This window comes from Cariama cristata, unplaced genomic scaffold, assembly GCF_000690535.1.
Source record: "Cariama cristata isolate BGI_N322 unplaced genomic scaffold, ASM69053v1 scaffold9418, whole genome shotgun sequence".
Classification (NCBI taxonomy): domain Eukaryota; kingdom Metazoa; phylum Chordata; class Aves; order Cariamiformes; family Cariamidae; genus Cariama; species Cariama cristata.
Genome location: NW_009629395.1, coordinates 19784 through 31465, shown reverse-complemented (window position 1 = coordinate 31465; position 11682 = coordinate 19784). Strand labels below are relative to the sequence as shown.

The following is an 11682-nucleotide window of genomic DNA, read 5'->3' as shown; positions in this document are numbered from 1 at the left end:
CCCTCTCTGCCGTGGCAGGGGATGCTGCGGTGGGCGACCGAGGGGCAGGTGTGCTCCACAACCTGGGGGTGAAATCAAACCCATTCCCTTCAGAAGCACAGAGTTAGGAGAAATTTATTTTAATGTTTACAATACATTTTTTAGTCAGAAGAGCTGTTGCTAACCACGAGGCAGCACTTCACTGCTCTTCCTACACCGGGGCTGGTGGCACTGAAACAGTTTGCAAACACAACCTTTGCCATTCGGAGATGAGCGAGAGTCACCCTTTGCTCCTCCGCCTGCAGCAATGTCCCGTGATACTGCTGTTGACTTCAGCTTCTCTCGCTGCTCTGAGAAACATAACGGAGTTTGCCAGAGAAAGGATTTTTGCGTGGTTTGTTGTTGGGCTCATTTTTCTTCCCTTGGCCAAGACTCAAGAATTTCCTGAGTAACTTTTCAGAGAAGCCGCTCCAGCAACTCAACAGCAATGTGCTCTGTTTGCTTTTTATAACATAAATAAATCTGAAGATCTGCCAAGGAGGAAGGGGGGGAGGAAGCCAGGGAAAAATGAAGTGATGGTGTGAGGAATGCCTTTTGGCAGAAGTGCCCGAGTGAAAAAACAAGAGCGTGGACAAAGGAGCCCTGAGAGCTGCTGGGACAACCGGCAAGTCCATCCCAGGGAGGCTCAGCATCTCCGCTTTTACAGGCACTCTGCAAGGGACAAGCTCTGGATTCCTTTCAGATCTTCCCATTAAGGTAAGGCTTAAACATTCTTCTTAAAAGCAAATAAAAATTGTTATTTCAAAGGTATGAAAACATCCAGTAATTAATAACACCGTTAATAATACTGGGTGAGAATACAAATGCGTAGGTGGGAGACTGGGCATCTTTCTAAGAGGCTGAGTTAAGCTTGTGGTTAAGCTTAGTGGCTATTTAAAGGCAATAGAGTCTTTTTAAACTTACTTTGATATGAAATAACACACAAATGGAGCTTGGTTTGCGGCAGAGGTGTATTTCCAGTGTTTCTCAGTGCTAAGAGGACGCAGTAGGTTCAGCTCAGTATTTTAAGTAACCCAGTACACATGAGGAGCAGATTTCTTTCACTCCGTGCAATGTGAGCTGAATTTCGAAAGTCTTCAGTCCGTTTTACACTCTTAAAAATCCCCCCTGAAATACTGAAGGAGCAACGAAATCAGTCCTGCCACATTTCCCCTAACTGCCCAAATTCTGCAGCAGTGGGGCCAGGGGCCACGCAGCGTTGAGGGGTGACGGGGAGGAGGGGACTCCTGGGACATCCGTGATGGGTACCTGGTGCGCCAGCTCTCCATCCCACCCAGGATCTCCTATGTGTCTATTAAAATGAAGGACAAACTGGAAACCTGCTTTAGCTGTGACACAAATCCCATTTCGGTTGTGGAAATACATATGTGTGATACATGCCATCTTACACCTTGCTTCTGTTCGGTGAAAAAGTGACCGAGCAATTGCAAGTTTAACTTCACAGTTTCCTCAAGGAAGTCTAGCTATCGTTAGTGCAGGCTAAATTAAAATTTTCATACGCCTGGATTTAGTGGGATGAACTGTAAGAGAAAAATCTATTCAGACAGTGATGGCAAAATAGCAGATTTCTGTCACTGAGCCAGTGTCCCTGCCCCATCCTCCCGCCGTGCCGTGCCAGGGCACGTGTTTGCAGCGTGGACCTGGGGAAGACCATTTCTTGCAGCTGCTTTTCCAGCAGCTGCCTCATTAGAGCAGAGACATGCCTCTCCTGCGGGCTGCGTACAAATATTTGGAAGAAGATAAACCCTGTCTTGCCTGTCAGCACCATGAGGCATCATCTCCCAAAGGGAACAGGACAATGTAAATCCTCCTTCCATATGACAGGAAGGTTTGAAAGGATTAGATCTGTAAATACCCTTATGTTTCTACCAGAGACTTCACTTATAGAAGATTAAGATCTTGTTTGAAAGCATATTTTAGCTACATATGTGACAGCAGCGTAGTTTGGCTGCATGAGTCTAGCTCTTTCTCATTTGAGTACTTAGTCCTTTTGCTCATTAAAGTTACTTATTATTATTTTACTGATGGTTAATATGGACATATCTCATCTGCAAAACTTACTCTGACAGCCAGCTTTGTGCCTGTTTCTTTAAGTTTCCACCATCAGCATTAACCAGGGCAACAAATCCTTGTTTTGCTTCGATCACTTCTTTTTAAGGATGCTGCCACATCTTTTGGAGCACGCAATGCATACTCAAGGCTATATACACCACATGCATGCTCAAGGCTATCTGTTTCTCTCTCATTTTCCATTAATATCTCTGACGACGACAGCTCTCCCAACGCATTTCCAAGAATTTGTTCTCTCGTAGCTCCGAGTCGCCTTCAGTCGACCCTGCTTTACGTATGAGCTCAGCTCACACCACAGCCAGGAGTTGCTCAACACTTCTTGGTGTGAAGCCTACAGCACATTAAAATTACACACAAAAATATTTTGGTGATTTTTAATTGACCATATTGGTGTCATTTATTGGGTATCAAGGCCACCCAAGCCAATTAGGTCATGTAGTACGATCTTCCCTTTTTTATTTCATAAATAACTCCTCCCAGCCTTACCACGCCACAGCATGGAAGTGTGAAATTCTGGTTATAATGAGTGTCTTACTGCTGAGGATTGGGAGCGTGTTGAGGACGACGAGGTCTCTTGGTCCCTCGCTGCTGGAAGCTGTGCTGCTGGGCTGGTTGTGCTCAGCACACGAGGTCTGAGTCGCTTCAGCTCTCCCTCCCTGGCAGTAAAAAGGGAAAGAAAGTATTGCTGTGCAGTGTGCGAGGGCTGTGCAAACAAAAATAGTCACTGCTCTTCCAGCTTTTGTTGTATTTAAAAGTAATTTTTTAAAAAATTGTTTCTAGGTTCAAAGATGAAGGCACTTCAGAGAAATATGAGTGTATTCCAGCAGACTAAAATTCTGTTGTGGAAAAATGTACTTGTCAAGTGGAGGATGAAGATGCAGAGCTTTCAGGTAAGCTGAAAAGAGAAAAAAAAAAAAAAGAAAGAAAAAAAGGGAGTGGTTAACCATTGAGAGTGGCCAGCCATTGAGAGTGACCAGTCCCTGCCTACCTCTATACATTTTAAATTTACAAAAAGAATTTTTAAAGTGCTTTTGAAAAGCCAAAGTGGTAACGAACACTTTGAGATTTTACTTTTTTAACTGATAATATTTCTGTCTCATACGTGGCACCTGAGAGCACAGACGGGCTCTGAGCAGAGTGATTTACTGCGGCGACAGGCACAGTGCGAAGACCGTGTTAGTCAGTCGACACCTAAGAGACCGGTGTGACCGAGTGCCTCTCGTTCAGCCTTTAATCCCACAGAGAATACGCACTTATACTGTTGTATTACTAAATTCTCGTCTCCGCTCTCCCCCTGACCTAGGAGTGGATGCTGTCTCTGCTCTTTCTGCTGCTGATGTTCGTGGTCTGCATGTTCATGATGAACACCCGCTACCCTGAGGTGCCTTACAGCTCCCTCGGGCAGTTAGACGATCCTGCCTACGATGCCACTGGGGTCACCATCGCTTTTACACCCATCACTGTGACCACAAGGCAGATAATGAATAAAGTGGCCTTGAATTCTGTGATGATAGGTATGTTTTGCTTTTAAAATATTTAGCTTTGTCATTTTTTTACCTATTACACATTTATTGTGGTTTAGTGGTTCTCCAGGATCTTTGGTCAGTAGAGAAAATTCATCCTAACTCGTCCATTCTCACAAATATTGCTTTTCTAGTATTTAAATTACTAGTGAGGCCAGTGTGTGCTTCTGAGCTCTAAAACTCTGCCTTTACCTGATATTCACTATGTAGCGTAATACTATCAAGACATCTGGGTTCATTCTTTTGAGGTACACTTTTCAACTGGTAAAGTATCATGTATTTAACGGTGTCACCCTGTCCAGTGAGGAGAACTGGAAAGGAGGAGTTGCAATGCTAAAAAAGCGGAATATATACCCAGTGTCTGTGCACATGTTTCCAGATCTACAGAAACTCATTGCAACGTTTTGCTTGCACATCACAGGTATAAAACTAGAGGCACTGGACAATGAGAGAGCCCTGGAAGAAGCCTGGATTTCAAATAATGAAATTATAGGGGTCGTATTTAAGGACAACTTCTCCTATCACCTCAGGTTTCCTACTAGTAACGTGTCTATTCCAAATGAAAACCTTGGATATATAGGTAATACAAAATGAGAATTTATGGGTGGGTGATTGCCTGGCATGGATAGGCATCGCTTTGTTGGAATAATCCACACATGGATAACTGATTTAATAAATTGTTAATTTTTTTTTTTTTTTTTTGTCAGTGGGCTACTATCCATTTGAAAAACTTCCTATAGCGCATATGCGTGCTTGTCGTCAGGTTTTGTAGTGAAAACCAATTACGTTTCACTGCTCTTACCTGTGATGCCCTTAACCTTTCATCCTTGCAGATAACTGCTACAACTTCTCATCGCGGTACTGTTACAGCCCGAGGTATTGGTACAAAGGCTTCCTCTCCCTGCAGTCCAGCATCGATGCTGCTATTATAGAGGTAAATGGAATTTATTAACTGATGTAGGTGTCCTTTTATTTAAAACTTGGTATAGGAAAGACAAACTGTTCTGTGGCAATAGCGAGGGACAGGCTTGTCAGAAAATTCTGCAGAAAAACAAATATTTTAAAATACTCAGCCACCTGACTATTATTGGCAGCAACAATGGGAACTTGAATGCAATCAGCTGTTCCTGAAGAAAATGGCGACTTTCAGCTAATTTTGAAGACTTGTACTAACTTTTGTTTCTCTTCAAAATGACGACTTCTCTTAAAGGTTAGGAACCAAGCACAATACCTTATTTGATTTAGAGAATTTCTCAGATTGCAAGGAAAAGACAGTTCTTGGAGGAGCCTGGGGTGGTATGCATATCTGCTGGATGAGTTGATTTCAAAGTAGGCACGTTTGTCATTTCTTGTCCTTCCTTTCCAAATCGTTCCTCACAAGTATGGCAGGGTAGGGCTCATTCCCCCTGTCCGTGCATCTCCAGCTGTCCGGGCTGCTTTCGTACCTGGGGAGCATGACTCATTTGTGTGTCTGGATCCCTGCCTCTGGAGGAGCTGAAGGATTTCTCTCGCTCGGTCGACAAGGCAGGGACTCGAGCTGAGGTGCAGACACACAAGTGAGTCCGATGAGCCCTCCCCATAGGGCTTTGTCGCATTACTTGTTGAAGTTTTCTATAAAGCTGCATTAAAAAGTAAATCTAGGGATGATGAATCAGGAGGTTCCTTATATAAATACATCTCACTGTAGAAAATAAATTAAATACTGAGATGTTGACCTCTAATTCCTTTAGGTGGTGGCAAATCATTCTGTTTGGGAAGAAATGAAGTCAATTGCTGGTGTTCGTATGAAGTCCCGGAGCGTCATCTCCTCGATTACACTAGAGTACAGTTATTTCATGATTACTATCGTGATGTGTTTCTCTCCGTTCATGTATTTCTTATCAATGAATGTTGTAAAAGAAAAGAAGAAGCTCAAAGTATTGATGAAGACAATGGGACTGCAGGATATTGCATTTTGGTGGGTTCTTTTTTAACTAAAGTATGGTTGCCAAAAATCAGTGTACTCCTGGGCACTTGCACAGTCAGTTAAAAAGTTAAATGAGTTCATGAGTTTTCTCCAGTACTCTAAGGACAAACCAGAAGGGTTGAGCATGGCAATGGAATATTCTTCTTCCTTGGGTATTTCCTCCTAAGATGGCTCATGCTATCTGTTCTGCCTAGAATGTGAATGAGTTGACCCTGGAAAACAATTAATATTTTAACTTGAAACAGTTCTGACATGCAGATGAAGTTGTAACAACAGTTCTTAATTAAACAAAAGTGTAATGCCCCCTCTCCATCCTCAGGCTCTCCTGGAGTCTGCTGTATGCTGTTTACGTGATGGTCCTCTCCTGCCTGCTGACAGCTCTCGTGGTGCACGATCCTTTCTCCCTCAGCAGCTTCCCGGCAGTCTTACTGCTGTTTTTCCTGTATGGCCTAGCATGTGTAAGTCAGGTGCTAAAGCCAGGTTTTTCTCACCACGTGATTTATTACTATGTTGATGAGCCTAAGCATTACTCCAGAGCCTTTTGCACAGTGCTCGGGCCCGTATCCTTGGCATGGTCATACCGATTGAAATAGCTGAGTGGATGCTCCGGCTCGGCAGCGGTGATTTGAATTGCAGCCTGAAGGTCTGACAGGCACCAGGTTGGCTACACAAGACCTGATTCGAAACTCAGATCAACCCACTGAGAAGGACTTCAGTGTATTTTATTCCATGGACTCAGCTCACCAGAGATCTGTTTGCCTAGCAAATGCAAGTCCTACTGTTAAAGATATTTATTTCCTTCAGCGATTGAAGAAAACTTCTGTTCTTACAGATCCACCTGGCTTTCATGCTCTGCTCCCTCTTAAGGACCTCCAAACTTGCTGGCTCCATGGGGTTCCTCGTCACCTTTCTCTTCGGATGCCTGAGTCTCGTGGTGCTGATAGAAGATCTTTCAGAACCGTTGAAGTGGTTTCTCGGTCTCTTCTGTCCTTTTGCATTTAATGCTGGCATTGCAAAGGTATGGGGCATCATCTCTGCTGCTGACCCTTCCCAGTAGCTTGCTGTCCTGGGCCCTCTCGGTGGGGACAGAGGACACTTTGTCACAGACAGTGGCAATAAAAGACCCTGCTCTATTTGGATAGGGAAAGGCATGGGAAGTCATAGTCCTCATTTCAAAAGACCAGCTTTTCCACCTCTGTAAAATCTTCAGGTCCTTTTCATTCATATCCACATCCTGTTTTGAAACCTCCATGTGAGCTGAGCTGCTGTTGGGCAGCAAAGAGGGGGCTCCAATGCCCCCATCCCATTCCCCTGCTTAAAAAACCAACAAATGCAAACAAAACCACAGCCCTCATCACAAATAATCTGCCGTTATGTCCTTCTGTAGGGTCCACAAGAGCCCGAGGAAGCCCCAGCAAGCCCATCGGTGCACACAACAGCACCGTTATCCTCCAGGGCTGGAACCCAGGCAGCCCGGAGTTGACTCGGGGACATCAGCTCTTTGCTGCCCGGTCATTCCCCTCTCGCCGCAGCCTTTCCTCCTGGCAACAGAGACCGTGCAAATACAGTTTGAGTTTTCTGCTGCGGCCATCCTTCCTCCATCCCCGCTTTGGATAATCCTGTACAGTTTCCCGGTTTTCTATCAGTCATATCTCCATAGCTCTGAGCGATGCTTTCTAGCTCCAGTTGTTTAATATTTTATTTCCTGATATATAAAAAAAATCTACCTAGGAGAGGAGATTTCTGCACCAACAGAAAAAGAAGCTGAGTTTACTGCTAATTTGCCATATGGTTAAACCAATCGCTATGTAAAATTATACTGTATTTGTCGTGACTCTGTAGCATCAGGGGTGCCAATATCGTGTTTCTTGAATTATTTTCAATAAGACTCTGATCTTTTCTTCTGCTTCTGGCTTGTTCTGGAAAATTCTGAATGAAAGCATAAGATCTCTGTGTGGAGTAGATGTATTTCCCTTCCTCACTAGAAAGAAAGGAAGGCAAATTGGTCAGTACTGCAGATGATTTCTGGGTCAAGAAAGTCAATTGTGTCCATGGTTTGATGGCCTGTGTATAGTTTTCCAGCCTGAAAATTATTCTTCTTTGTCCTTTATTTCAGGTTTTCCATTTAGAAAAATATGGAATGGGCTTCTCTTTTTCTAACCTTATGGAGGAATCATACTTTTTATTTTCAACTTACATTATGCTGGTCTTTGACTCAGTCTTGTACATGCTGTTAGCTATGTATTTCGACAAAGTTCTGCCAGGTAGGTATGATATGTGCTTGTGATCATACTTTCTTCTTTTATACTTCTGATTTATACAGACTGTGTGTAATAGCTTCTCAAGGAAAGGATGAGCTGCTCCATTTTCTGAGTCAACCAAAATAGGTTTTGGACTAAAATAAATGTATTGCATCGCTGAGTGCCTTTTCTGTTCCTGGCACACACTGGTAATTCCCAAATCAAAGACAACAACGTATTTAGTGTTTTTTTCTTTCTAATTATACTGCTGTTGAACTGTTTATGAAAAAATAATGTAATAATGTGTCGGACAGTATTTCAATTCATTAACTAAAGTATTGAATTCATTAGATATAGCCCTGAAGCCAACCTTCTTGTCTCGTCTACCTCAGCTCCAAACCTCTTTTTTTTAACTGGAGAAAGTACCAATTTTGAGGCAGCCAAGTACTTATTAGCACCTCCTATATGGTTAGTTGAGGATAGTGTCTTGGTTGTGGCTTTGGTTAATGACAGGTCATCTTCTTTGCTTTCCTGTCAGGTAAATGCGGCATCCCACATCCCCCTTTTTTCTGCCTGAAGCCCTCGTACTGGGTGCGGAGCAGGAGAGGCTCCACCAGGGAGATGCCCAGAGCTGCAGCGAGCCCCGAAGAGCTCCTCGGTGATGATGCAGAGCCCGTGCCCCCTGAATTCATGGGGAAGGAGGCCATCAGGTTAAGAGAGAAGGAATTGCTATTCACGCTTTTCGAGTTGGGTAGCTTGGGTTTAATGCTCCCACAGACCACCACTTCTGCCATCAGCTCTGTTTTGACCTATCCAGGCAGTTTTCATGTTCATAAGGCTCTCGCAAAACACTTCGTTTCACAGAGAAAAATTAGAGATAAAATGCAGATGAGATAGGTAGATAACTCAGGTTGGTCACTAATGGTGAAATTCGGATAAATTCAGATTAAAAAAATAACAGGGATTTTTTGATGTGGACTTTAGGTGTCCATTAGGGACAACAAGGAGAGGGTGGAGGGCAGCCCATTATAAAACAGCCACCTGTTGCAATGGGCTTGATCTTGTCTTTGCAAGGCTTGGTGCTCCGGTACGGTGTGCCAGGCAAGCGATGCTCACGCCTGTGTACAGAGCACACCAAACCCTGCTGAATCCCAGGGCTGCTTCCCAGTACCTGTTACTTCTCATGCCATTTCTGTCATCTTAAATTAGGGCCCATAAGAATGACAAAGGGCATCAGGGAAATGTATTTACAGGAATCCTGAAATAATGTCCTCCTTACCTTCCTTTTAGACTGCACAACATTAAAAAAGCATATAAAAGGAAGGACAAGAAGACAGAAGCTTTAAGAGGTATGAAAGCTGTGATATTGAGTCCTGTTAAAGATGAGGAAAAACAGTTGTGCAAACATTTCAGTCAGTCAAAGAAATAAAACAACACTTGCATTGCTTGAAAATTTATGTAAAATACTAATTGATGCGACTGATTATTATTTTGTTCCATTTGTATGTCCTATTTTTAATAGGACTAAAGAGAAGAAAGTTTTGGGTTTTTTTCTATTGTTGTATTTCTGTCTTTTCTGCTAAATACAGAGCAGCTTCTTATGACTTTAGTTAAAGGTTTGCAGAACTTTACCCCACATTGCTTAATGCACTTTTGGTGAATTTTTGCTAGTTAGTTCTTACACTTCTCGAGTTGTTTTGCCTTCAACAATGAGTAGAGGCAAGTCAAACCTCATTTCTTCCCAAACTTGATGTTGTTTTCATTCTAGGTTTGTCTTTAAATGTTTATGAGGGTCAGATCACTGCCTTACTGGGCCACAGTGGGGCTGGAAAGACAACGCTGTTAAACGTGCTCGGTGGGCTCACTTTGCCTTCTGAAGGTAGGATGGCAAACGGTGGGATGGGGTGGGCTTTATTCAAAAGCTGTAAAGACCAGTTCGTTGCACCTCATCAATCACCTTCATTCCTGTAAACAGGCTCTGCAACCATATACGACTACACACTCTCCGAAATAGGAGACAGGGAAGAGATTAGAGAGATGGTTGGCATTTGCCCACAATTCAACATACAGTTTGAAGTCTTAACGGTGAAAGAAAACTTGAAAACTTTTGCAGAAATCAAGGGCATCAAGTCCAAAGAGGTAGAGCGAGAGGTAAGTGTGTGTCCCCCTGAAACGCATCATTGCTCAGCAACGTGGGGCTGTAGGCAAACCCCACATTTCGGTAAAGGCTCCTTTTGCACTGGGAAGCTCAAAGGGCCCACCTGCCTGTGTCTTCTGAAAATCGAAGCTGATGTTGAGCTTCGACCAGGTTAGTAGGCAAGCTTGTGGGCATGATGCAACCACAGCGATTCCTCTGCTCAACCCAAAGAAGTGAGGGGGTGTAGCTGCTGCTGCTAGTGGTGATAGACCTCGGTACATGCTCTTAGAAACTGTGCCTTCAGTCCCAGCCAGATCTCCTTTACGGCTAATAAAGGATGGAAGGACAACTGGTGCTGAGAATGGACATCCTCGTGCTGTTCTAGGTGCAAAACATTTTGGAACTGCTGGATATCAGTAACGTTCAAGACACTCAAGCTGAGAAACTGAGTGGTGGGCAAAAACGGAAGTTATCCATTGGAATAGCCATGCTTGGAAACCCCCAGGTAAAGCAGCAGGCACGGCTGTGTAATATAGGGAAAATTCAGGTCCAGCATAACTAAAACTTATGCATGTACTTGGCTACAATTCTGTGCATCATTTCAGAGCTCTTTAAAGTGTTCGTAATTATTAAAATTAATAAATTTAATAATTTCATTTCATTAAATTCATAACTCATCTTGCTAGTCTAGTTTTAAAGCAGACAGATAGTTCCCTGACCTCTGCAGAGGTCCCAGAATAGCTGACCTTGCATAAAATGTGGCCTGGGTCTCTTGCCTACAGGACCCGAGGCTTTCAGGGAGAACAGCAAACTCAAAAGATGTACAATTGCTTTGGCAATGAGGTATGTCTGATTTCATCCTTTCTGCAGATTTTATTCCTGGATGAGCCAACGGCTGGGTTGGATCCTCTTTCCAGGCACCAGGTATGGAGCCTCCTCAAGGAGCACAGAGCTGGACGGGTGATCCTGTTCAGTACCCAGTCCATGGACGAGGCCGATATCCTCGCAGGTAATCACAGGCTCAGCCTGTAGCATCTCTGCAGAATAACCCTGGAGCACAAAGCCCATGTGAGGTTCAGTTGCAAAAAAAGTTTTGAACGACTGCTCTACAGTATAAATTCCTTTGGCTTTTTCTTTCTTTAGACCGCAAGGCTTTTATCTCGCACGGGAGGCTGAAGTGTGTTGGTTCTTCTCTGTTCTTGAAGAAAAAATGGGGGATTGGTTATCATTTAAGGTATCTACTTCAGCCCCAACAACTGGTATCTGGGAACATGCATGTACGAGGAGCCACCAGAATGACTGTAAGGGGGTAACCGTAGAGCAGATGTCGTCAAAACAAAAAATTTAACTGAATTAATATTCAGTTAAATTAACAGAAACAGCACTTCTGAATGAAGGAAGTATACCGGAGTTTTCTTTTTATGTGTCCTAGCAAATACAACAGTGGTTGTTGTTTGTTTGTTTTTCCAAAGCTAAGCATCTGTTTGTTTTGTTTGGTTTTTTTTAACTGAACAGGATCTATGTCAGTGAGTCGTGTGACTCGGAGAACGTGACATCTTTGGTTCAACGGTACATCCCCAATGTCATATTCTCAGGACAGAGTCAATATGAGCTGAGATATAAACTGCCATTAGAAAACGTGAATAAATTCCCAGGTAACGTATATTAAAACAATTGAGAATTGTCCATAGAGAAAAAATAATCACA

General features: G+C 43.3%; 1 protein-coding gene across 1 annotated transcript in view; it reads left to right on the top strand.

Moving 5' to 3' along the window:
- Positions 1–2897: 2897 nt before the first annotated feature.
- LOC104165501 (ATP-binding cassette sub-family A member 10-like) overlaps positions 2898–11682 on the top strand; it is a 21334-nt gene continuing 12549 nt past the window's right edge. Inside the window, exons 1-16 of the mRNA XM_009705149.1 lie at positions 2898–2999; positions 3413–3623; positions 4054–4212; positions 4466–4566; positions 5363–5589; positions 5918–6056; positions 6431–6616; positions 7715–7862; positions 8377–8548; positions 9129–9187; positions 9607–9717; positions 9814–9989; positions 10361–10480; positions 10846–10984; positions 11119–11209; positions 11491–11630. Coding sequence (XP_009703451.1) covers positions 2898–2999; positions 3413–3623; positions 4054–4212; positions 4466–4566; positions 5363–5589; positions 5918–6056; positions 6431–6616; positions 7715–7862; positions 8377–8548; positions 9129–9187; positions 9607–9717; positions 9814–9989; positions 10361–10480; positions 10846–10984; positions 11119–11209; positions 11491–11630 — 2281 coding nt within the window. The remainder of the gene's footprint in view (positions 3000–3412; positions 3624–4053; positions 4213–4465; positions 4567–5362; positions 5590–5917; positions 6057–6430; positions 6617–7714; positions 7863–8376; positions 8549–9128; positions 9188–9606; positions 9718–9813; positions 9990–10360; positions 10481–10845; positions 10985–11118; positions 11210–11490; positions 11631–11682) is intronic.